Source organism: Ranitomeya variabilis, chromosome 2 (genome assembly GCF_051348905.1).
Source record: "Ranitomeya variabilis isolate aRanVar5 chromosome 2, aRanVar5.hap1, whole genome shotgun sequence".
NCBI classification, from domain to species: Eukaryota; Metazoa; Chordata; class Amphibia; order Anura; family Dendrobatidae; genus Ranitomeya; species Ranitomeya variabilis.
The window spans coordinates 853915396-853940692 of NC_135233.1; the positions used below are offsets into that span (position 1 = coordinate 853915396).

The 25297-nt window shown below is 45.7% G+C and overlaps 1 protein-coding gene across 1 annotated transcript in view; it reads right to left on the reverse strand.

Moving 5' to 3' along the window:
• Nucleotides 1–25297, reverse strand: part of LOC143803981 (uncharacterized) — a 521136-nt gene that overhangs the window by 117212 nt on the left and 378627 nt on the right. The window contains exon 104 of the mRNA XM_077281733.1: nucleotides 6824–6943. Within this exon, the coding sequence (XP_077137848.1) occupies nucleotides 6824–6943 (120 nt within the window). The remainder of the gene's footprint in view (nucleotides 1–6823; nucleotides 6944–25297) is intronic.

Below are 25297 nucleotides of genomic sequence, written 5' to 3' on the forward strand. Positions count from 1 at the left end.
AGGTCATTCCCCTTTGATTACTGGGCATCTAAACTAGACACCTGGCCTGAATTGGCAGAATATGCATTACAGGAGCTCGCTTGCCCTGCTGCCAGTGTGCTATCAGAAAGAGTCTTCAGTGCTACTGGTTCAATACTGACCAAAAAAAGGACACGTCTGGCTACCCAAAATGTTGATGATCTAACCTTCATTAAAATGAACCAATCGTGGATTTCAAATTCTTTTGCCCCACCTTCCCCTGCTGACACGAAGCTTTCCTTTAAAAAGGTCTTGCTTTTGGACTACTCTTACTGACTGCTCCAATTCCTCCATTTGCTGCTGCTGAATGTCTACCATAGGCCATTTTTAACACCTCCCTAAATGGGCTGACTCCCCCCACGGGTGTTGTGATTCGGTTCGTGGGCTCCCCCGGTGGTCTCTTGTGGTACTGGTGTCCTGCAAGCTTTGTCTTCTCAGTTCACCTGTTCCTATCAGGATGTGGGAGTATCCTATTTAACCTTGCTCCTCAGTCATTCTAATGCTGGCCATCAATGTATCCAGAGTGATTCTGTTGCATGTTCCTGCTCCCAGTTTTCTGCTCAGCTAAGTTGGACTCTTTAGTCCTTAAGTCTATTTTTGTATGTTTTGTCCAGTTTGCACTTATGTGAATCTCTGCAGCTGGAAGCTCTTGTTGGGCTGAAATTACCACTCCAGTGGCATGAGTTGTCACATGAGTTAAGGTAATTTCAGGATGGTGTTTTGAAGGGTTTTGCAGCTGACCGCGAAGTCCTCTGTTGTATCTTTCTGCTATTTAGTTAGCGGGCCTCTCTGTGCTAAATCTGCTTTCATACTACGTGTGTCTTTTCATCTGCTCTCACCGTTATTATATGTGGGGGGCTGCTATCTCCTGTGGGGACATTCTCTGGAGGCAAGCCAGGACTGTGTTTTCTTCTACCAGGGGTAGTTAGTTCTCCGGCTGGCGCGCGGCATCTAGAGACAACGCAGGAATGCCCCCTGGCTACTTCTAGTGTGGTGTGTAGGTTTAGCATCGCGGTCAGCTCTAGTTTCCATCACCCGAGAGCTTGTCCGTTTATTCCATGCTTCTGATGTTTCCTTGCCATTGGAAACCATAACAGTATGGCCAGCCCAAATGTTTAATCTATAGGCTGAAGCAGGAGAGAAAAGGAACTGTGTGAAACCTTTTTTTTTTTTTTTTTTCCCTCCCTTCCTCTGAAGTTGCACTCCAGCTCTAATTGCAGTCTCCTGTTTTCCTCTCCTCTTAACCCCTGAATGGCTCAGACTTTATCTGTTGAAATATGGATCCCCAGAGTCTGGCTACCAATTTGAATAATCTTGCCTCTAAAGTTCAGAATATACAAGATTTTTTGTTACATGCTCCTCGGTCTGAACCTAAAATTCCTATACCGGAGTTTTTTTCTGGAGATCGATCTTGTTTTCTAAATTTTAAATACAATTGTAAATTGTTTCTTTCGCTGAGATCTCATTCTGCTGGAGATCCTGCCCAGCAAGTAAAAATTGTTATTTCTTTACTGCGGGGTGACCCCCAAAATTGGGCATTTTCATTGGCACCAGGGGATCCTGCGTTGCTCAATGTGGATGCGTTTTTTCTGGCTTTGGGGTTGCTTTATGAGGAACCAAATTTGGAGATTCAGGCTGAGAAGGCGGATGCCCTTTCTAGGAGTTTTGAACCTGATTCCCCTGGTGATTCTAAACCTACGGGTATACTTAAGGATGGGGTGATATTGTCTGCTGTCTTCCCAGACCTGCGACGTGCTTTACAAGAGTTTCAGGCGGATCGGCCTGATCGTTGTCCGCCTGGTAGATTGTTTGTGCCGGATGAGTGGACCAATAGAGTCATCTCGGAGGTTCATTCTTCTGCGTTGGCAGGTCATCCGGGAATTTTTGGTACCAGAGATTTGGTGGCTAGGTCCTTCTGGTGGCCTTCCCTGTCTCGGGACGTGCGTACTTTTGTGCAGTCTTGCGATGTTTGTGCTCAGGCCAAGCCTTGTTGTTCTCGGGCTAGTGGGTTGTTGTTGCCCTTGCCTGTTCCTAAGAGGCCTTGGACACACATCTCTATGGATTTTATTTCTGATCTCCCTGTTTCTCAGAAGATGTCCGTCATTTGGGTGGTGTGTGACCGCTTTTCTAAGATGGTTCATTTGGTGCCCTTGCCCAAGCTGCCTTCCTCATCTGAGTTGGTGCCCCTGTTTTTTCAGAATGTGGTTCGGCTGCATGGTATTCCGGAGAATATCGTTTCCGACAGGGGATCCCAGTTTGTGTCCAGATTTTGGCGGGCGTTTTGTGCCAGGATGGGCATTGATTTGTCTTTTTCATCTGCATTTCATCCCCAGACAAATGGCCAGACGGAACGTACTAATCAGACCTTGGAGACTTATTTGAGGTGTTTCGTGTCTGCTGATCAGGATGACTGGGTCTCCTTTTTGCCGTTGGCTGAGTTTGCCCTTAATAATCGGGCCAGTTCTGCCACTTTGGTCTCCCCTTTCTTTTGCAATTCAGGGTTCCATCCTCGTTTTTCATCTGGTCAGGTGGAGTCTTCGGATTGTCCTGGAGTGGATACCATGGTGGATAGGTTGCATCGTATTTGGGGGCAGGTGGTGGACAATTTGGAGTTGTCCCAGGAGAAGACTCAACGTTTTGCTAATTGCCATCGTCGTGTTGGTCCTCGTCTTCGTGTTGGGGACTTGGTGTGGTTGTCCTCCCGTTTTGTCCCTATGAGGGTCTCTTCTCCTAAGTTTAAGCCTCGGTTCATCGGTCCTTATAAGATTTTGGAAATTCTTAACCCTGTGTCTTTTCGTTTGGACCTCCCAGCATCCTTTGCTATCCATAATGTCTTCCATCGGTCATTATTGCGGAGGTATGAGGTACCACTTGTGCCTTCTGTTGAGCCTCCTGCTCCTGTGCTGGTTGAGGGTGAATTGGAGTACGTGGTGGAGAAAATCTTGGACTCCCGTGTTTCCAGACGGAGACTTCAATATCTGGTGAAATGGAAGGGCTACGGTCAAGAGGATAATTCTTGGGTTACAGCTTCTGATGTTCATGCTTCTGATTTGGTCCGTGCCTTTCATAGGGCTCATCCTGATCGCCCTGGTGGTTCTTGTGAGGGTTCGGTGCCCCCTCCTTAAGGGGGGGGTACTGTTGTGATTCGGTTCGTGGGCTCCCCCGGTGGTCTCTTGTGGTACTGGTGTCCTGCAAGCTTTGTCTTCTCAGTTCACCTGTTCCTATCAGGATGTGGGAGTATCCTATTTAACCTTGCTCCTCAGTCATTCTAATGCTGGCCATCAATGTATCCAGAGTGATTCTGTTGCATGTTCCTGCTCCCAGTTTTCTGCTCAGCTAAGTTGGACTCTTTAGTCCTTAAGTCTATTTTTGTATGTTTTGTCCAGTTTGCACTTATGTGAATCTCTGCAGCTGGAAGCTCTTGTTGGGCTGAAATTACCACTCTAGTGGCATGAGTTGTCACATGAGTTAAGGTAATTTCAGGATGGTGTTTTGAAGGGTTTTGCAGCTGACCGCGAAGTCCTCTGTTGTATCTTTCTGCTATTTAGTTAGCGGGCCTCTCTGTGCTAAATCTGCTTTCATACTACGTGTGTCTTTTCATCTGCTCTCACCGTTATTATATGTGGGGGGCTGCTATCTCCTGTGGGGACATTCTCTGGAGGCAAGCCAGGACTGTGTTTTCTTCTACCAGGGGTAGTTAGTTCTCCGGCTGGCGCGCGGCATCTAGAGACAACGCAGGAATGCCCCCTGGCTACTTCTAGTGTGGTGTGTAGGTTTAGCATCGCGGTCAGCTCTAGTTTCCATCACCCGAGAGCTTGTCCGTTTATTCCATGCTTCTGATGTTTCCTTGCCATTGGAAACCATAACACACGGGCCTGTGGTAACCACTTGGCGCAAGCACCCGTGCGAGTGCCGTTTGCCTGGACAGGTGGGTGTGCCCACTTTTGGCCGACGGCACTGGCACAGGGTCCCTCATAGTACAATTAAGTGTCTCTGGCAGTGGGGGTGCACACCCAACGTCAGACACACCGTCGTAATATGAGGGGCCCTGGGCCAGTACCGCCGTCCACGAGAGAGTGTTCCCCCCCCAGCTCAAACAGTGCTCCACCGCTGTTTAGTCGGTGCTGGTAAATCCTTCAATGGCACTGCCAATACAAATTGAGAGATGATAGTAAATATATACAGGGACCATGCCCTCCATTTTGACCTGTGAATACTGTGCGCAAACTACCACTATCTGGTACTCAGCAGAGGAACCCACCCCTGTACGTTGCTTTGCCACCTGTTTATTTATGAACATTTTTTTTGCAGACATTTAGCCCGCTTTACTATTTAGGCCAACGTACTGTGTCAGCCACTTATTCCAGTTGTCCTCCACCGAACAAAGCAGTGCCACCAGTTTACTCCTGTTACCAGTTTAGAACTGCATTGAGCCAACTTTTTTATTTTAGGCCTAGTAAGTCTGTCTGCGCCACTCCTAGCAATCGTCCTCCGCTGACCAAACCATTGCTGCCTGTGTACCCCTGTCACCCATTTTAAACTGCATTGAGATAACTTTTTTATTTTAGGCCTAGTAAGTCTGTCTGCGCCACTCCTACTAATCGTCCTCCGCTGACCAAAACAATGCTGCCTGTGTACCTGCTACCCATTTTGAACTGCATTGAGCCAACTTTTTTATTTTAGGCCTAGTAAGTCTTTCTGCGCCACTCCTAGCAATCATCCTCCGCTGACCAAACCAGTGCTGCCTGTGTACCCCTGTTACCCATTTTAAACTGCATTGAGCCAACTTTTTTATTTTAGGCCTAGTAAGTCTGTCTGCGCCACTCCTACTAATCGTCCTCCGCTGACCAAAACAATGCTGCCTGTGTACCCGTTACCCATTTTGAACTGCATTGAGCCTACTTTTTTTATTTTAGGCCTAGTAAGTCTGCCTGCGCCACTCCTAGCAATCCTAGTGTCTTTCTTTTTATACTCTTTATACATCTAGGAGGCCGTAATGGCACAATGTTAATAAAATCCGTAGAGTAGGACTGCCCCATTATGAGATTGCCGTGAAGTGGCGGGGTAGCTCAAAGAATTGATCAATTATTTGCTAAATGTCTCATATTTGAACTACAGTTAGAATTCAGTAGGTGCATGTGCACCATTTGTATTGCGTTCTGACCATAAGCAGTGCTGGCTTCTCCCTTTATTTTTACTCCTAGCAATCGTCCTCTGCCTAACAAAACAATGCTGCCTGTGTACCCCTGTAACCAATTTTAAACTGCATTGAGCCAACTTTTTTAATTTAAGCCTACTACCTGTGTCTGTCTGCGCCACTCAATACAGCTGTCCTTCACTGCACAAAGCAGAGCCTCAATTTGCAGCCGATATCACATATTAAAGTGCATTTGGCCTACTAGTTTGGTTGGGCCTACTAAAGGTGTCTGCCGCTCCTTGGTATTCTCCTGTGTTTTTCTCCTGAGCTTCAATCTTCAGGCTTTCAGCCTATAGGAATTTTAAAACTGCATTTGGCTACTGGTTTGGTTGGGCCTACTAACAGTGTCTGCCGCTCCTTGCTGTTCTCCTCCACTGAACAAAGCAGTGCGGCCTGTTTACTCCTGTTACCAATTTTGAACTGCATTTAGCCTACTTTATTCTTTGGGCCTATATCTGTGTTTCCTCCTCATCCTGCCCATTGCCCAGCCACTGCTAGATGAGTCTGCCGGTACATTGACCCAGACCACTACATTCCCCTTGTACTCTACATAGCCAGTATCTGACCCTGCAGAAAGTCTGGTTCCCCTTCCCACATACTATACCACCTTACACGGGGACAAAGAGGAAAGTGCAGATGAAAGTGCAGGTTCCTTCAACAGGTGGGGGGGCATACTCGTTGGCGACGTCACTGGCACAGGGCCCCTCATAGTACGCAAAAGTGTCTCTGCCGGTGGGAGGCGCCCCCGCCGTCAATCACAACGCCGTACTTTGAGGGGCCCTGTGCCAGTGGCAATGCGAATGAGTGTGCCCCCCCTGCTTGCTCAGGATCACAGCACTTGCAAAGTTGAAATACTTACCTCTCCCTGCTCCGTTTCCTGGGCCCACGAAAAACTTGAGCCAGCCCAACTCCCCCCACAACTGTTGTCAAATGACCCCCAAATTTTCTATGGCTAACTATTATTATAAATTAAGATTGACAAGCTTAAGAAACAATAATTGATGTTTTTGGCATTAAAATGGGCTCTGTTGGTGTTTTCCTGTCCTCCACTCACTGCCGACTTTGATTCTCCATTGACTTGCATTGGGTTTCGTATTTTGGTCGGATCCCCGACTTTTCGCAATAATCGGCCGATTTCACCCGACCCGACTTTTGACAATGTCGGGTTTCACAAAATCTGAAACGATCCTGAAAAAGTAAAAGTCGCTCAACCCTAGTGAACAACCCATTAAAGAAAGGTGTAAGAAGGAATCGACAGCAAATCGGAGTTCAACTGAGAATCCATCATTATAAGTACAGCTGCAATTTCCTATTGTGTTAGTGCAGGTTGCATTAGGTGAGCAGACATTACTAGTCAGACATTCATCAATATCCTCACAGTCGGTCCCATTGCCTGATCAATGTAAAAGGTTTTACAATTAATTGAGGATATTTACTGTATTTACAGTTAGGCTAGGTTCACACTTACACGCTGCTGTATAGTGAGCACTCCGTCTGAAGAATAAAGGTTAATCTACTGCAAGCTCTCACTGATATCAGTGCCACTGATAGTGACAATGCTACTTTCATATCAAAGTATTAATTTAATGTAATTATTTATTTTCTTACCTGAGAATCCATCCTTACAAGTACAACTGTAATTCCCTATTGTGTTAGCGCAGGTGGCATTAGGTGAGCAGATATTACTGGTCTCACATTCATCAATATCATCACAGTGGGTCCCATTACCTGAGGAATATACAATGAATCGCAGTTTACTGAGGATATACAGATGTAGCACATACCACGATGCAGCAAGTTATTTTAATACAAAAAACTGTAACTTGACACCAAACATGACATGTTTATTAGCCTTTGTTATGTTAAAGGAAACCTGTCAGGCTCCCCATGCCCCCAACCCAGCAGCATTCATCTCCGTATGGTTAAGCTCCCTAAATAACCAGTCCTGTATAGCGTAATTTAGTTATATTAATGCTTAGAAAAAGCAATTACAATGTCCCCGTTCACTATCCAAATGAGGTCTTTGACTAGTAGATAAGGGGTTAGTTGCCCCAGACTAGTCAGGCCTCTTTACATGTTATCATATCCTTGTGGACATCATCACCAGCTCATCCACAGCCCGGCGTCGGAGGCATAAGTTCGAATAACAGGAAGCCATCTTCTGAACATCCAGTCATGCACAGTGCGCCTCAAAAGCCTGGAAGGGTACATCCGACTTCAAAGACACTGTGACACTGCCGAAATGCTCTGTAGCCATGACTTCATTGCTTCAGCCAATGACACTGGGAGCAGAGGTGGGAACTCACTGGTGGACACAGGGAAGGAGAGTTCAGCTCGGTTTGTTTTCTTCTATTGCCGTCTGCTATCGAACTGAAAGGGAACAACCCATTTAATGCAGTATGTGTTAAGCTAAAGTATGCTACATCTGTAACATCAGAGGTAAATGTGAAAGTGAAATATTATTCCTGAAACATCAACAAGTTATTATTGTGCAAATTAAAAACAAGAATTAATTAACCCCTTCATGACCCAGCCTATTTTGACCTTAATGACCTGGCCATTTTTTGCAATTCTGACCAGTGTCCCTTTATGAGGTAATAACTCAGGAATGCTTCAACAAATCCAAGCGATTCTGAAATTGTTTTTTCATGACATATTGGGCTTCATGTTAGTGGTAAATTTAGGCTGATAATTTTTGCGTTTATTTCTGAAAAAATCGGAAATTTGGTGAAAATTTTGAAAATTTTGCAATTTTCAAATTTTGAATTTTTATTCCGTTAAACCAGAGAGTTATGTGACACAAAATAGTTAATAAATAACATTTCCCACATGTCTACTTTACATCAGCACAATTTTGTAAACAAATTTTTTTTTTGCTAGGAAGTCATAAGGGTTAAAGATTGACCAATGATTTCTAATTTTTACAACAAAATTTACAAAACCATTTTTTTAAGGGACCACCTCACTTTGAGGGGTCTATATGAGAAAAAATACCCAAACGTGACACCATTCTAAAAACTGCACCCCTCAAGGTGCTCAAAACCACATTCAAGTAGTTTATTAACCCTTCGGGTGTTTTACAGCAGAAGCAACATGGAAGGAAAAAATGAACATTTAACTTTTTAATCACAAAAATTATATTTTAGCAACAATTTTTTTATTTTTCCAAGGGTAAAAGGAGAAACTGGACCACGAAGGTTGTTGTACAATTTGTCCTGAGTACGCTGATACCTCACATGTGGGGGTAAACCACTGTTTGGGCGCACGGCAGAGCTCAGATGGGAAGGAACGCCATTTGACTTTTTGAATAAAAAATTGGCTCCAATCTTTAGCGGACACCATGTTGCGTTTGCAGAGCCCCCGTGTGCCTAAACATTGGAGCTCCCCCACAAGTGACGACCATTTTGGAAACTAGACCCCCCAAGGAACTTATCTAGAAGCATAGTGAGCACTTTAAACCCCAAGGTGCTTCACAGAAGTTTATAATGCAGAGCCGTGAAAATAAAAAATAATTTTTCTTTCCTCAAAAATGATTTTTAGCCCGGAATTTTTTTTCTCAAGGGTAACAGGAGAAATTAGACCCCAAATGCTGTTGTCCAGTTTGTCCTGAGTACGATGATTCCCCATATTTGGGGGTAAACCACTGTTTGGGCGCACGGCAGGGCTCGGAAGGGAAGGCACGCCATACGTCTTTGTAGATGGACTTGTAGCCTTGAGATTGCTCATGCTTCCTCACAATTTGGTTTCTCAAGTCTTCAGACAGTTCTTTGGTCTACTTTCTTTTCTCCATGCTCAATGTGGTACACACAAGGACACAGGACAGAGGTTGAGTCAACTTTAATCCATGTCAACTGGCTGCAAGTGTGATTTAGTTATTGTCAACACCTGTTAGGTGCCACAGGTAAGCACCACATGATTTTTCAAACAGTGCCAATACTTTTGTCCACCCCGTTTTTTATGTTTGGTGTGGAATTATATCCAATTTGGCTTTAGAACAATTATTTTTGTGTTTTTTCATTTAAGACTAATTAAATGATGATAATAATAACAAAGAATTTGTGTTTGCAATCATTTTCGGGAAGAAACTGAGTATTATCTGACAGAATTGCAGGGGTGTGAATACTTTTGGCCATGACTGTAGCTCCAATCATTAGCGGACACCATGTCGCGTTTGGAGAGCCCCTGTGTGCCTAAACATTAAAGCTCCCCCACAAGTGACCCCATTTTGGAAACTAGACCTAGCAAGGATCTAATCTAGATGTGTGGTGAGCACTTTGAACCCCCAAGTGCTTCACAGAAGTTTATAACGCAGAGCCATGAAAATAATAAATGTGTTTTCTTTCCTCAAAAATATTTCTTTAGCCCAGAATTTTTTACATTTCCCAAGGGTAACAGGAGAAATTTGACCCCAACAGTTGTTGTCCAGTTTCTCCTGAGCACACTGATACCCCATATGTGGGGGTAAACCACTGTTTGGGCACAAGTCGGGGCTCGGAAGGGAAGTAGTGACGTTTTGAAATGCAGACTTTGATGGAGTGGTCTGCGGGCGTCACATTCCATTTGCAGAGCCCCTGATGTGCCTAAACAGTAGAAACCCCCCACAAGTGACCCCATTTTGGAAACTAGACCCCCCAAGGAACTTATCCAGATGTGTGGTGAGCACTTTGAACCCCCAAGTGCTTCACAGAAGTTTATAATTCAGAGCCGTGAAAATAAAAAATAATTTTTCATTCCTCTAAAATTATGTTTTAGCAAGCAATTTTTTATTTTCGCAAGGGTAGCAGGAGAAATTGGACCCCAATAATTGTTGCCCAGTTTGTCCTGAGTATGTGGGGGTAAACCATTGTTTGGGGCGCACGTCAGGGCTCGGAAGGGAGGGAGCACCATTTGACTTTTTGAACGCAAGATTGGCTGGAATCAATGGTGGCGCCATGCTGCGTTTGGAGACCCCTGATGTGCCTAAACAGTGGAAACCCCTCAATTCTAACTCCAACACTAACCCCATCACACCCCTAACAATAATCCCTACTCCAGCCATAACCCTAATCACAACCCTAACCCCAACACACCCCTAACCACAACCCTAACCCTAATCCCAACCCTAACCCTAATCCCAACCCTAACCCCAACCCTAACCCCAACTTTAACCCCAACACACCCCTAACCCTTACCATAACCCTAACCACAAGCCTATTCTTAACCCTATTTCCAACCCTAGCCCTAATTCCAACCCTAACTCTAATTCCAACCCTAAGGCTATGTGCCCACGTTGCGGATTCGTGTGAGATTTTTCCGCACCATTCTTGAAAAATCCGCAGGTAAAAGGCACGTAAAACGCAGTGCCTTTTACCTGCGGATTTTTCAAAAATGCGGATTTCCAGTGTTTTTTATGCGGATTTCACCTGCGGATTCCTATTGAGGAACAGGTGTAAAACGCTGCAAAATCCGCACAAAGAATTGATATGCTCCGGAAAATACAATGCAGCAGTTCCGTGCGGTATTTTCCACACCATGGGCACAGCGGATTTGGTTTTCCGTAGGTTTACATGGTACTGTAAACCTGATGGAACACTGCTACAAATCCGCAGCGGCCAATCCGCTGCGGATCCGTAGCCAAATCCGCACCGTGTGCACATAGCCTAATTCTAACGCTAACCCTAGTTCTAACCCTACCCCTAACCCTAACCCTACCCCTACCCCTAGTTCTAACCCTAGTTCTAACCCTAGTGGAAAAAAAAAATATTTTCTTTATTTTATTATTGTCCCTACCTATGGGGGTGATAAAGGGGGGGGTCATTTACTATTTTTTTTATTTTGATCACTGTGATAGGTTTTATCACAGTGATCAAAATGTAGCTGGAACGAATCTGCCGGCCGGCAGATTCGGCGGGCGCACTACGCATGCGCCCGCCAATTTGAAAGATGGCGGCACCCGTGGAGAAGACGGACGGACACCGGGAGGCTCGATAAGTATGAGGGGGGGATCGGAGCATGGGGGGTGGGATCGGAGCATGGGGGGAGCAGACAGGAAAAGGGGGGAGCGGACAGGACGACGCAGGGGAGCGGAGCACAGGATGGAGGACTGGGGAGGCGATCGGTGGCGGTGGGGGGGACAGATCAGGGTTTCCAGCCATGGCCGATGATATTACAGTAGGGTTGAGCGACTTTTATTTTTATAGGATCGGGTCGGGTTTTACGAAACCCGACTTTCTCAAAAGTCGGGTCGAGTGAAATCAGCCGATCCTATAAAAAAGTTGGGGTCAGGGTCGGCCGAAACACGAAACCCAATGCAGTGCAATGGGATACTATGGTTCCCAGGGTCTGAAGGAGAGGAAACTCTCCTTCAGGCCCTGGGATCCATATTAATGTGTAAAATAAAGAATTAAAATAAAAAATATTGATATACTCACCTCTCCGACGCAGCCTGGACCTTACCGCTGGTAACCGGCAGCCTTCTTTGTTTAAAATGAGTGCGTTCAGGGCCTTAGATGACGTCACGGCTTGTGATTGGTCGCGGCCGCCCATGTGACCGCCACGCGACCAATCACAAGCCGTGACGTAATTCTCAGGTCCTAAATTCCTAATTCTAGGAATTTAGGACCTGAGAATTACGTCACGGCTTGTGACTGGTCGCGTGGCGGTCACATAGGCGGCCGCGACCAATCACAAGCCGTGACGTCATCTAAGGCCCTGAACGCGCTCATTCTTAGGAAGGAAGGCTGCCGGAAAGAAGCCGAGGGTGAGTATATTCCTATTAGGTATATACTCACCCTCGGACGTGCCCTGCTTCTTTCCGGCAGCCTTCCTTCTTCAGAGTGAGCGCATTCAGGGCCTTAGATGACGTCACGGCTTGTGATTGGTCGCGTGGCGGTCACATGGGCGGCCGCGACCAATCACAAGCCGTGACGTCATCTAAGGCCCTGAATGCGCTCATTTTAAGCAAAGAAGGCTTCCGGTTACCAGCGGTAAGGTCCAGGCTGCGTCGGAGAGGTGAGTATATCAATATTTTTTATTTTAATTCTTTATTTTACACTTAAATGTGGATTCCGATACCGATTTCCGATATCGCAAACATATCGGAACTCGGCATCGGAATTCCGATACCAGATTCAGAAGATCGCCGACCTCATGGCCGACCCCACACAGGGGTCGGTTTTCATGAAACCCGACTTTGCCAAAAGTCGGCGACTTCTGAAAATGGACGACCCGTTTCGCTCAACCCTATATTACAGCATCGGCCATGGCTGGATTGTAATATTTCACCAGTTTTCATAGTGAAATATTACAAATCGCTCTGATTGGCTGTCTCACTTTCAACAGCCAATCAGAGCGATCGTAGCCACGGGGGGGGTGAAGCCACCCCCCCTGGGCTGAAGTACCACTCCCCCTGTCCCTGCAGATCGGGTGAAATTGGAGTTAACCCTTTCACCCAATCTGCAGGGACGCGATCACTCCATGACGCCACATAGGCATCACAGGTCGGATTGGCACCGACTTTCGCCTACGTGGCGTCATGGGTCGGGAAGGGGTTAATGACTGGAAACAAATAAGAGATCATGTATGACATGTCAACTAGACTGACCTGCAGTTTATTATGTCAGATTTATAATAGAACCATGGCTTTATCTGTTTATAATTATTAGAATTCAATACCCGGAAAATGACGACTTTCCTGAGAATCCAACATAACAAGTACAGGTGTAATTTCCTATTGTGTTAGTGCAGGATGCATCATGTGAGCAGATATTATTAGTCTCACATTCATCAACATCATAACTGTTATGATCTGGTGGTTTAGGAGCGACATGGGACGTGCTCTGGAGGAAGTGGTATCTGTACTGACCGCAGTTCCTGAGCTTAACACAACACTAGAAGTAGCCGTGGGATGTTCCTGTCACTCCCAAGACACCTCGTCACAGCCGGAGGACTAACTACCCCTAAAGATAGAAACAGGAAAGCTATCTTGCCTCAGAGAAAATCCCCAAAGGATAGAACAGCCCCCCTCAAATATTGACTGTGAGTGGAGAGGGAAATGACATACGCAGAATGAAACCAAGATGTAGCAAAGGAGGCCAGTCTAGCTAGATAGATAGAACAGAACAGAATACTGTGCGGTCAGTATTAAAAAGCTAGAAAAATCCACCACAGAGTTTACAAAAATCTCCACACCTGACTAAAGGTGTGGAGGGTAAATCTGTTTCCCAGAGCTTCCAGCTTAACTGAATAAATCCATACTGACAAGCTGGACTAGAAAAAACATAGAATGTGCTGAACGATAAAGTCCACAAAATGTGGACTGCAAAAGAACAAAGCAAGGACTTATCTTTGCTGAACTGGTCAGAATATCAGGGAAATCCAAGAAGAGATGTGAATCCAACCAGGAACCATTGACAAGTGGCAATGGCTGAAGGATAGAGCCAGGCTAAATAGCCGAGCCAGAATAGACGATCAGTGGAAGCAGCTGCTGACTGCTAAATCCAAGGAGCAGCCGTTCCACTTAAAACCACCGGAGGGAGCCCAAGAGCAGAATTCACAAAAGTGCCACTTACAACCACCGGAGGGAGCCCAAGAGCGGAATTCACAACAGTACCCCCCCTTGAGGAGGGGTCACCGAACCCTCACCAGAGCCCCCAGGCCGATCAGGACAAGCCAAGTGAAAAGCACGAACCAAATCGGCGGCATGAACATCGGAGGCAACAACCCAAGAATTATCCTCCTGGCCATAACCCTTCCACTTGACAAGATACTGAAGCCTCCGCCTCGAAAAACGAGAATCCAAAATGTTCTCAACCACATATTCCAACTCCCCCTCAACCAACACCGGGCAGGAGGATCAACAGAGGGAACAACGGGCACCACATATCTCCGCAACAAAGATCTATGGAAAACATTATGGATGACAAAAGAGGCTGGAAGGGCCAAACGAAAAGATACCGGATTGATAATCTCAAAAATCTTACAAGGACCAATAAACCGAGGCTTGAACTTAGGGGAAGAAACCTTCAAAGGAACATGACGAGAAGATAAGCAGACTAAATCCCCAACCCGAAGCCGGTGACCAACACACCGACGGCGGTTAGCAAAACATTGAGTCTTTTCCTGAGACAACGTCAAATTGTCTAGCACATGAGTCCAAATCTGCCGCAACCTGTCCATCACAGAATCCACACCATGACAATCAGAAGGCTCAACCTGCCCCGAAGAAGAACGAGGGTGAAAACCAAAATTACAAAAGAAAGGCGAAACCAAAGTAGCCGAACTAGCCCGATTATTAAGGGCAAACTCGGCCAACGGCAAGAAAGCCACCCAATCATCCTGATCAGCAGACACAAAGCATCTCAAATAGCTTTCCAAGGTCTGATTGGTTCGCTCAGTTTGGCCATTTGTCTGAGGATGAAACGCCGAAGAAAAAGACAAATCAATGCCCATCCTAGCACAAAAGGCCCGCCAAAACCTAGAAACAAACTGGGAACCTCTGTCAGACACAATATTCTCCGGAATGCCATGCAAATGAATCACATGCTGAAAAAACAATGGAACCAAATCAGAGGAGGAAGGCAATTTAGGCAAAGGTACCAAATGGACCATTTTAGAGAACCGGTCACAAACCACCCAGATAACAGACATCTTCTGGGAAACAGGAAGATCCGAAATAAAATCCATGGAAATATGCGTCCAGGGCCTCTCAGGGACCGGCAAGGGCAAAAGCAACCCACTAGCATGGGAACAGCAAGGCTTGGCCCGGGCACACGTCCCACAGGACTGCACAAAAGAACGCACATCCCGCGACAAGTAAGGCCACCAAAAGGACCTAGCAACCAAATCTCTTGTACCAAAAATTCCAGGATGACCAGCCAACACCAAACAATGAACCTCAGAAATTACCTTACTTGTCTATCTATCAGGAACAAACAGCTTCCCCACTGGACAGCGGTCAGGTTTATCAGCCTGAAATTCCTGAAGCACCCGCCGTAAATCAGGGGAGATGGCCGAAAGAATCACCCCTGTTGTGAATTTGGATTCTGGGCTCCCCCGGTGGCTACTGGTGGAATTGAACTTGTGACATCATCTTCCCTGTTCACCTGTTCTGATTAGATCTGGGTGTCGCTATATAACCTGGCTTCTCTGTTAGATGCTTGCCGGTCAACAATGTTATCAGAAGCCTCTCTGTGCTTGTTCCTGCTCCCAGACATCTACTAGATAAGTTGGACATTCGTCCATGTTTTGTTTTTGTATTTTGGTTCCAGTTCACAGCTGCAGTTTCGTTACTGTGTCTGGAAAGCTCTTGTTGATCAGGAATTGCCACTCTGGTATTATGAGTTAATGCCAGAGTCCTAAAGTAATTTCTGGATGTGTTTTGTTAGGGTTTTCTACTGACCATGAAAGTATGCTTTCTGTCTTCTGCTATCTAGAAAGCGGACCTCAAATTTGCTAAAACTATTTTCCTGCTGCGTTTGTTGTTTCATCTCATATCACCGCCAATATATGTGGGGGGCTTCTGTCTCCTTTTTTTTTTGGGCATTTCTCTAGAGGTGAGTCAGGTCTTATATTTCCCTCTGCTAGCATTATTTAGTTCTCCGGCCGGCGCTGGGCATATAGGGATAAAAAGTAGGACATGCTACCTGGCTACTTCTAGATGATGCGGTAGGTTTAGTTCATGGTCAGTATAGTTACATCGTCCAAGAGCTTGTTCCTATAGAGGCTTATGCTAGTTCTCTGGCCATGGAGATCATGACAGTTTGACCGGCCCACTAAAGGGTTAAAATCCTTGGCTGAGAAAGGAGAGAAATAAGAAGTCTGCTGAGAGTTTTTTTTTTTTTTTTTTTTTTTTTTTCTGTGCTCTTAATTGGATCACTTGCCAGTCTGTCTATGCTGCAGTCTTTCTTTTTTTTCTCTCTCCTTATAATCTTTGAATGGCTTTGTGTTCACCTGTTAATAATGGATCTTCAGAGTGTAACTGCAGGTTTGAATAATCTCACCACGAAAGTACAAAATTTGCAAGATTTTATTATTCATGCTCCGGTATCTGAGCCGAGAATTCCTTTGCCGGAATTCTTCTCAGGGAATAGATCTGGGTTTCAGAATTTTAGAAATAATTGCAAGTTATTTTTGTCCCTGAAATCTCGTTCTGCTGGAGACCCTGCACAGCAGGTTGGGATTGTGATTTCCTTGCTCCGGGGCGACCCTCAAGACTGGGCTTTTGCATTGGCACCAGGGGATCCTGCGTTGCGCAATGTGGATGCGTTTTTTTTGGCCTTGGGCTTGCTGTATGAGGAACCTCATTTGGAACTTCAGGCAGAAAAAACTTTGATGTCCCTATCGCAGGGGCAAGATGAAGCTGAAATTTACTGCCAAAGATTCCGTAAATGGTCTGTGCTTACTCAGTGGAATGAGTGTGCCTTGGCGGCTACTTTCAGAGAGGGTCTCTCTGATGCCATTAAGGATGTTATGGTGGGGTTCCCTGTGCCTGCGGGTCTGAATGAGTCCATGACAATGGCCATTCAGATCGATAGGCGTCTGCGGGAGCGCAAACCAGTGCACCATCTGGCGGTGTCCACTGAGAAGACGCCAGAAAGCATGCAGTGTGATAGAATTCTGTCCAGAAGCGAGCGGCAGAATTTTAGACGGAAAAATGGGTTGTGTTTCTATTGTGGGGATTCTACTCATGTTATATCAGCATGCTCTAAACGTACTAAAAAGCTTGATAAATCTGTTTCCATTGGCACTTTACAGTCTAAATTTATTTTGTCTGTGACCCTGATTTGCTCTTTGTCATCTATTACTACTGACGCCTATATCGACTCTGGCGCCGCTTTGAGTCTTATGGATTGGTCCTTTGCCAATCGTTGTGGGTATGATTTAGAGCCTTTGGAAACTCTTATTCCTCTGAAGGGGATTGACTCCACCCCATTGGCTAATAATAAACCACAATACTGGACACAAGTGACTATGTGTATTAATCCGGATCACCGGGAGACTATTCGTTTTCTAGTGCTGTATAATCTACATGAGGATTTGGTGCTGGGATTGCCATGGCTGCAGTCTCACAACCCAGTCCTTGACTGGAGAGCTATGTCTGTGTTGAGCTGGGGATGTAAGGGGGCTCATGGGGATGTACCTTTGGTGTCCATTTCATCATCTATCCCCTCTGAAATCCCTGAGTTCCTGTCTGACTATCGTGACGTCTTTGAAGAACCCAAGCTTGGTTCACTACCTCCGCACCGTGAGTGCGATTGTGCTATAGATTTAATTCCGGGTAGTAAATACCCAAAGGGTCGTTTATTTAATCTGTCTGTGCCTGAACATACTGCTATGCGAGAATATATAAAGGAGTCCTTGGAAAAGGGACATATTCGTCCATCGTCATCTCCCTTAGGAGCCGGTTTTTTCTTTGTGTCAAAAAAAGACGGCTCTTTGAGACCATGTATTGATTATCGGCTTTTGAATAAAATCACGGTTAAATATCAATACCCATTGCCGTTGCTGACTGATTTGTTTGCTCGCATAAAGGGGGCCAAGTGGTTCTCTAAGATTGATCTCCGTGGGGCGTATAATTTGGTGCGGATCAGGCAGGGGGATGAGTGGAAAACCGCATTTAATACGCCCGAGGGCCACTTTGAGTATTTGGTGATGCCTTTTGGTCTTTCTAATGCCCCTTCAGTCTTCCAGTCCTTTATGCATGATATTTTCCGCGATTTTTTGGATAAATTTATGATAGTGTATCTGGATGATATTCTGATTTTTTCGGATGACTGGGACTCTCATGTCCGGCAAGTTAAGAGGGTTTTTCAGGTTTTGCGGTCTAATTCTCTGTGTGTCAAGGGTTCTAAGTGCGTTTTTGGGGTTCAGAGAATTTCCTTTTTGGGATATATTTTTTCTCCCTCTTCCATTGAGATGGATCCTGTCAAGGTTCAAGCTATTTGTGATTGGACGCAGCCCTCTTCTCTTAAAAGTCTTCAGAAATTTTTGGGCTTTGCCAACTTTTATCGTCGATTTATTTCTGGTTTTTCGGATGTCGTTAAGCCATTGACCGATTTGACTAGACAGGGTGCTGATGTTGCTAATTGGTCCCCTGATGCTGTGGAGGCCTTTCAGGAGCTTAAGCGCTGTTTTTCTTCTGCCCCTATGTTGCGTCAGCCTGATGTGACTCTTCCTTTTCAGGTTGAGGTCGACGCTTCTGAGATCGGAGCTGGGGCAGTGTTGTCGCAGAAAAGTTCTGACTGCGCCGTGATGAGGCCTTGTGCCTTCTTTTCCCGTAAATTTTCGCCCGCTGAGCGGAATTATGATGTTGGGAATCGGGAGCTTTTGGCCATGAAGTGGGCGTTTGAGGAGTGGCGCCATTGGCTCGAGGGGGCCAGACATCAGGTGGTGGTATTGACTGACCACAAAAATTTGATTTATCTTGAGACCGCCAGGCGCCTGAATCCTAGACAGGCGCGCTGGTCATTATTTTTTTCTCGGTTTAATTTTGTGGTATCGTACCTACCAGGTTCTAAGAATGTTAAGGCGGATGCCCTTTCTAGGAGTTTTGAGCCTGATTCACCTGGCAACTCTGACCCCACAGGTATTCTTAAGGAGGGAGTTATCTTGTCAGCCGTTTCTCCAGACCTGCGGCGGGCCTTGCAGGAGTTTCAGGCGGATAGACCGGATCGTTGTCCGCCTGATAGGCTGTTTGTTCCTGATGATTGGACCAGTAAAGTCATCTCTGAGGTGCATTCTTCTGCGTTGGCAGGTCATCCTGGAATTTTTGGTACCAGGGATTTGGTGGCAAGATCCTTCTGGTGGCCTTCCCTGTCACGAGATGTGCGAGGCTTTGTGCAGTCTTGTGACGTTTGTGCTCGGGCCAAGCCTTGTTGTTCTCGGGCTAGTGGATTATTGTTGCCCTTGCCTATTCCTAAGAGGCCTTGGACACACATCTCGATGGATTTTATTTCAGATCTGCCTGTTTCTCAGAAGATGTCTGTCATCTGGGTGGTGTGTGACCGTTTTTCTAAGATGGTTCATTTGGTTCCCCTGCCCAAATTGCCTTCTTCTTCCGAGTTGGTGCCCCTGTTTTTTCAAAATGTTGTTCGTTTGCATGGTATTCCTGAGAATATCGTTTCTGACAGAGGAACCCAATTTGTGTCTAGATTTTGGCGGGCATTTTGTGCTAGGATGGGCATAGATTTGTCTTTTTCGTCTGCTTTTCACCCTCAGACTAATGGCCAGACCGAGCGGACTAATCAGACCCTGGAGACATATCTGAGGTGTTTTGTGTCTGCTGACCAGGATGATTGGGTTGCTTTTTTGCCATTGGCGGAGTTCGCCCTCAATAATCGGGCCAGCTCTGCCACCTTGGTTTCCCCGTTTTTCTGTAATTCGGGGTTCCATCCTCGATTTTCCTCCGGTCAGATGGAATCCTCGGATTGTCCTGGAGTGGATGCGGTGGTGGAGAGATTGCATCATATCTGGGGGCAGGTGATGGACAATTTAAAGTTGTCCCAGGAGAAGACTCAGCTTTTTGCCAACCGTCACCGTCGTGTTGGTCCTCGGCTTTGTGTTGGAGATTTGGTGTGGTTGTCTTCTCGTTTTGTCCCTATGAGGGTCTCATCTCCTAAGTTTAAGCCTCGGTTCATCGGTCCGTATAAAATATTGGAGATTCTTAACCCTGTTTCCTTCCGTTTGGACCTCCCTGCATCCTTTTCTATTCATAACGTTTTTCATCGGTCGTTATTGCGCAGGTATGAGGCACCGGTTGTGCCTTCCGTTGAGCCTCCTGCTCCGGTGTTGGTTGAGGGTGAGTTGGAGTACGTTGTGGAAAAAATCCTAGACTCCCGTGTTTCCAGACGGAGACTCCAGTATCTGGTCAAGTGGAAGGGATATGGCCAGGAGGATAATTCTTGGGTCACTGCATCTGATGTTCATGCCTCTGATCTGGTTCGTGCCTTTCATAGGGCCCATCCTGATCGCCCTGGTGGTTCTGGTGAGGGTTCGGTGCCCCCTCCTTGAGGGGGGGGTACTGTTGTGAATTTGGATTCTGGGCTCCCCCGGTGGCTACTGGTGGAATTGAACTTGTGACATCATCTTCCCTGTTCACCTGTTCTGATTAGATCTGGGTGTCGCTATATAACCTGGCTTCTCTGTTAGATGCTTGCCGGTCAACAATGTTATCAGAAGCCTCTCTGTGCTTGTTCCTGCTCCCAGACATCTACTAGATAAGTTGGACATTCGTCCATGTTTTGTTTTTGTATTTTGGTTCCAGTTCACAGCTGCAGTTTCGTTACTGTGTCTGGAAAGCTCTTGTTGATCAGGAATTGCCACTCTGGTATTATGAGTTAATGCCAGAGTCCTAAAGTAATTTCTGGATGTGTTTTGTTAGGGTTTTCTACTGACCATGAAAGTATGCTTTCTGTCTTCTGCTATCTAGAAAGCGGACCTCAAATTTGCTAAAACTATTTTCCTGCTGCGTTTGTTGTTTCATCTCATATCACCGCCAATATATGTGGGGGGCTTCTGTCTCCTTTTTTTTTTGGGCATTTCTCTAGAGGTGAGTCAGGTCTTATATTTCCCTCTGCTAGCATTATTTAGTTCTCCGGCCGGCGCTGGGCATATAGGGATAAAAAGTAGGACATGCTACCTGGCTACTTCTAGATGATGCGGTAGGTTTAGTTCATGGTCAGTATAGTTACATCGTCCAAGAGCTTGTTCCTATAGAGGCTTATGCTAGTTCTCTGGCCATGGAGATCATGACACACCCCTTCCTTAAGAATGCCAACCGGCTCAAGGACTCCAGGAGAATCAGGCAAAAAACTCCTAGAGAGGGTATCAGCCTTAACATTCTTAGATCCCGGAAGATACGAGACCACAAAATCAAAACGGGAGAAAAACAGGGACCATCGAGCCTGTCTAGGGTTCAGCCGCTTGGCCGACTCGAGGTAAATCAGATTCTTATGATCCGTCAAGACCACAACGCGGTGCTTGGCTCCCTCAAGCCAATGTCGCCACTCCTCAAATGCCCACTTCATAGCCAACAACTCCCGATTGCCGACGTCATAATTGCGCTCCGCAGGTGAAAATTTTCTGGAAAAAAAAGGCACACGGTTTCATCAAAGAACCATCAGAATTCCTCTCAGACTAAACGGCCCCTGCCCCAATCTCAGAAGCGTCAACCTCAACCTGAAAAGGAAGAGAAACATCCGGCTGACGCAACACAGGGGCAGAAGTAAATCGGTGTTTAATCTCCTGAAAGGCCTCAACAGCTGCAGAGGACCAATTCGTCACATCAGCGCCTTTCTTTGTCAAATCGGTCAGGGGTTTAACCACACTGGAAAAGGTGGCAATGAAACGGCGATAAAATTTAGCAAAGCCCAAAAATTTCTGAAGACTCTTCACAGATGTGGGTTGAATCCAGTCATGAATGGCTTGGACCTTAACAGAATCCATTTCTATAGACGAGGGAGAAAAAATAAAACCCAAAAAAGAGACCTTCTGAACTCCAAATAGGCACTTAGACCCCTTCACAAATAAAGCATTATCACGAAGGATCTGGAATACCATCCTGACCTGCCTCACATGAGACTCCCAATCATCGGAAAAAATCAAAATATCATCCAAATACACAATCATGAATTTATCAAGATAATTGCGGAAAATATCATGCATGAAGGACTGAAATACAGAAGGAGCATTAGAAAGCCCGAAAGGCATCACAAGGTATTCAAAATGGCCTTCGGGCGTAATAAATGCAGTTTTCCATTCGTCACCCTGTTTAATACGAACAAGATTATATGCCCCTCGAAGGTCAATCTTAGTAAACCAACTAGCCCCCTTAATCCGAGCAAACAAATCAGAAAGCAAAGGTAAAGGGTATTGGAATTTGACTGTGATCTTATTAAGAAGGCGATAATCAATACAGGGTCTCAAGGAGCCATCCTTCTTGGCAACAAAAAAGAATCCCGCTCCCAATGGTGACGAAGACGGCAGAATATGCCCCTTCTCCAAAGACTCCTTAACATAACTCCGCATGGCGGCATGCTCTGGCACAGACAGATTGAAAAGTTGGCCCTTAGGGAACTTACAGCCAGGAATCAAGTTAATAGCACAATCACAGTCCCTATGTGGAGGAAGGGAACTGTACTTGGGCTCATCAAATACATCCTGGAAATCCGACAAAAACTCAGGAACTTCAGAAGAGGGGGAAGAGGAAATTGACATCAAAGGAACGTCACTATGTACCCCTTGACAACCCCAACTAGTCACAGACATAGATTTCCAATCCAGCACCGGATTATGTACCTGTAACCATGGAAAACCCAGTACAACAACATCATGCAAATTATGCAACACCAGAAAACGGCAATCTTCCTGATGTGCTGGAGCCATGTACATGGTCAGCTGAGTCCAATACTGAGGTTTATCCTTGGCCAACGGCGTAGCATCAATGCCCCTCAAAGGAATAGGGCTCTGCAAAGGCTGCAAGGAAAAACCACAGCGCCTGGCGAATTCCAAGTCCATTAAGTTCAGGGCCGCGCCTGAATCCACAAATTTCATGACAGAAAAGGACGATAATGAGCAAATCAAGGTCACAGATAAGAGAAATTTAGGCTGTACAGTACTGATGGTAACAGACCTAGCGACCCTCTTAGTATGCTTAGGGCAATCAGAAATAACATGAGCAGAATCACCACAGTAAAAACACAGCCTATTCTGGCGTCTGAATCCCTGCCGTTCTGCTCTAGTCAAAATCCTATCACATTGCATAGGCTCAGGACTCTGCTCAGAGGATACTGCCATATGGTGCACAACTTTGCGCTCGTGCAGGCGCCGATCAATCTGAATGGCTAGAGACATAGATTCGCTCAAACCAGCAGGCGTGGGGAACCCCACCATCACATCTTTAAGGGCTTCAGAAAGACCCTTTCTGAAAATTGCTGCCGGAGCCTCCTCATTCCATTTAGTGAGCACAGACCATTTTCTAAATTTCTGGCAGTATAATTCTGCCGCTTCCTGACCCTGACACAGGGCCAACAAGGTCTTTTCTGCATGATCCACAGAATTAGGTTCGTCATACAATAATCTGAGCGCTTGAAAAAATGCGTCTACATTAAGCAAGGGGGGATCCCCTGATTCAAGGGAGAATGCCCAGTCCTGAGGGTCACCACGCAGCAGAGAGATGACAATTTTAACCTGCTGAATGGGATCACCAGAGGAACGGGGTTTCAAAGCAAAAAACAATTTGCAGTTATTTTTAAAGTTCAAAAACTTAGATCTGTCCCCAAAAAACAAATCAGGAGTAGGAATTCTAGGCTCTAAAGCCAGAGTCTGGACAACATAATCTTGGATACTCTGAACTCTTGCAGCCAGTTGATCCATACGAGAAAACAAACCCTGAACATCCATGCCAGCACCAAAATCCTGAACCACCCAGAGATTAAGAGGAAAAAAAGACAAAACAGACTGCAAAAAAAATGGCTCAGAACTTTTTTTTCATTCTTTTGAGATGCATTTAATTCATTTTGGGCCACTTGTACTGTTATGATCTGGTGGTTTAGGAGCGACATGGGACGTGCTCTGGAGGAGGTGGTATCTGTACTGACCGCAGTTCCTGAGCTTAAATAAACACTAGAAGTAGCCGTGGGATGTTCCTGTCACTCCCTAGACACCTCGTCACAGCCCGAGGACTAACTACCCCTAAAGATAGAAACAGGAAAGCTATCTTGCCTCAGAGAAAATCCCCAAAGGATAGAACAGCCCCCCTCAAATATTGACTGTGAGTGGAGAGGGAAATGACATACGCAGAATGAAACCAAGATGTAGCAAAGGAGGCCAGTCTAGCTAGATAGATAGAACAGAACAGAATACTGTGCGGTCAGTATTAAAAAGCTAGAAAAATCCACCACAGAGTTTACAAAAATCTCCACACCTGACTAAAGGTGTGGAGGGTAAATCTGTTTCCCAGAGTTTCCAGCTTAACTGAATAAATCCATACTGACAAGCTGGACTAGAAAAAACATAGAATGTGCTGAACGATAAAGTCCACAAAATGTGGACTGCAAAAGAACAAAGCAAGGACTTATCTTTGCTGAACTGGTCAGAATATCAGGGAAATCCAAGAAGAGATGTGAATCCAACCAGGAACCATTGACAAGTGGCAATGGCTGAAGGATAGAGCCAGGCTAAATAGCCGAGCCAGAATAGACGATCAGTGGAAACAGCTGCTGACTGCTAAATCCAAGGAGCAGCCGTTCCACTTAAAACCACCGAAGGGAGCCCAACAGCAGAATTCACAAAAGTGCCACTTACAACCACCGGAGCGAGCCCAAGAGCGGAATTCACAACACATAACAGTCGAGTCCGTCACCTAATTATTATAGTGCTTTGGAACAAAGCACTATATTGTAATCCGAACGTGGTTAACTGTTGTGAATTCCGTTCTTGGAATCCCTCCTGTGGCTATGAATGGTACCTTGGTGATTTCTGCTCTTGGGCCCCCTCTGGTGGCTTTGAGTGGAACGGCTGTTCCTTGATGGTGCTTTCTCAGCTGGAAGCACTCATTGTTTCTGCTGGTCTTCTATTTAACTGGGCCTTGCTAGTTAGTTGATGCCAGCTGTCAATGTTTCAGGACTGGTTCAGATCTCTCTTGGATTTCTCAGATGGCCTGTCCATTCCAGCAGAAGCTAAGTTTTTGCTTATGATTTTTGTGTCCATTTGCATTTGAGGTTATTCCTTTGTGTTTGCTATTTTTCTTGTCCAGCTTGCCACTATGATATTTGTTTGCTAGCTGGAAGCTCTGGGGTGCAGAGTTGCCCCCCCTGCACCGTGAGTCGGTGTGGAGGTCTTTTTGTATACTCTGCGTGGATTTTTAGTTTTTGTACTGACCGCACAGTTCCCTTTGCTTTTCTTTGTCTATCTAGTATAGTTGTGGCCTCCTTTGCTAAAATCTGTTTTCATTCCTACGTTTGTTACTTCCCTCTTAACTCACAGTCAATATATGTGGGGGGCTACCTTTCCTTTGGGGAATTTCTCTGAGGCAAGGTAGTTTTCTATGTTCATCTTTAGGGGTAGTTAGCTCTTAGGCTGTGAAGAGGCGTCTAGGGAGAGTTA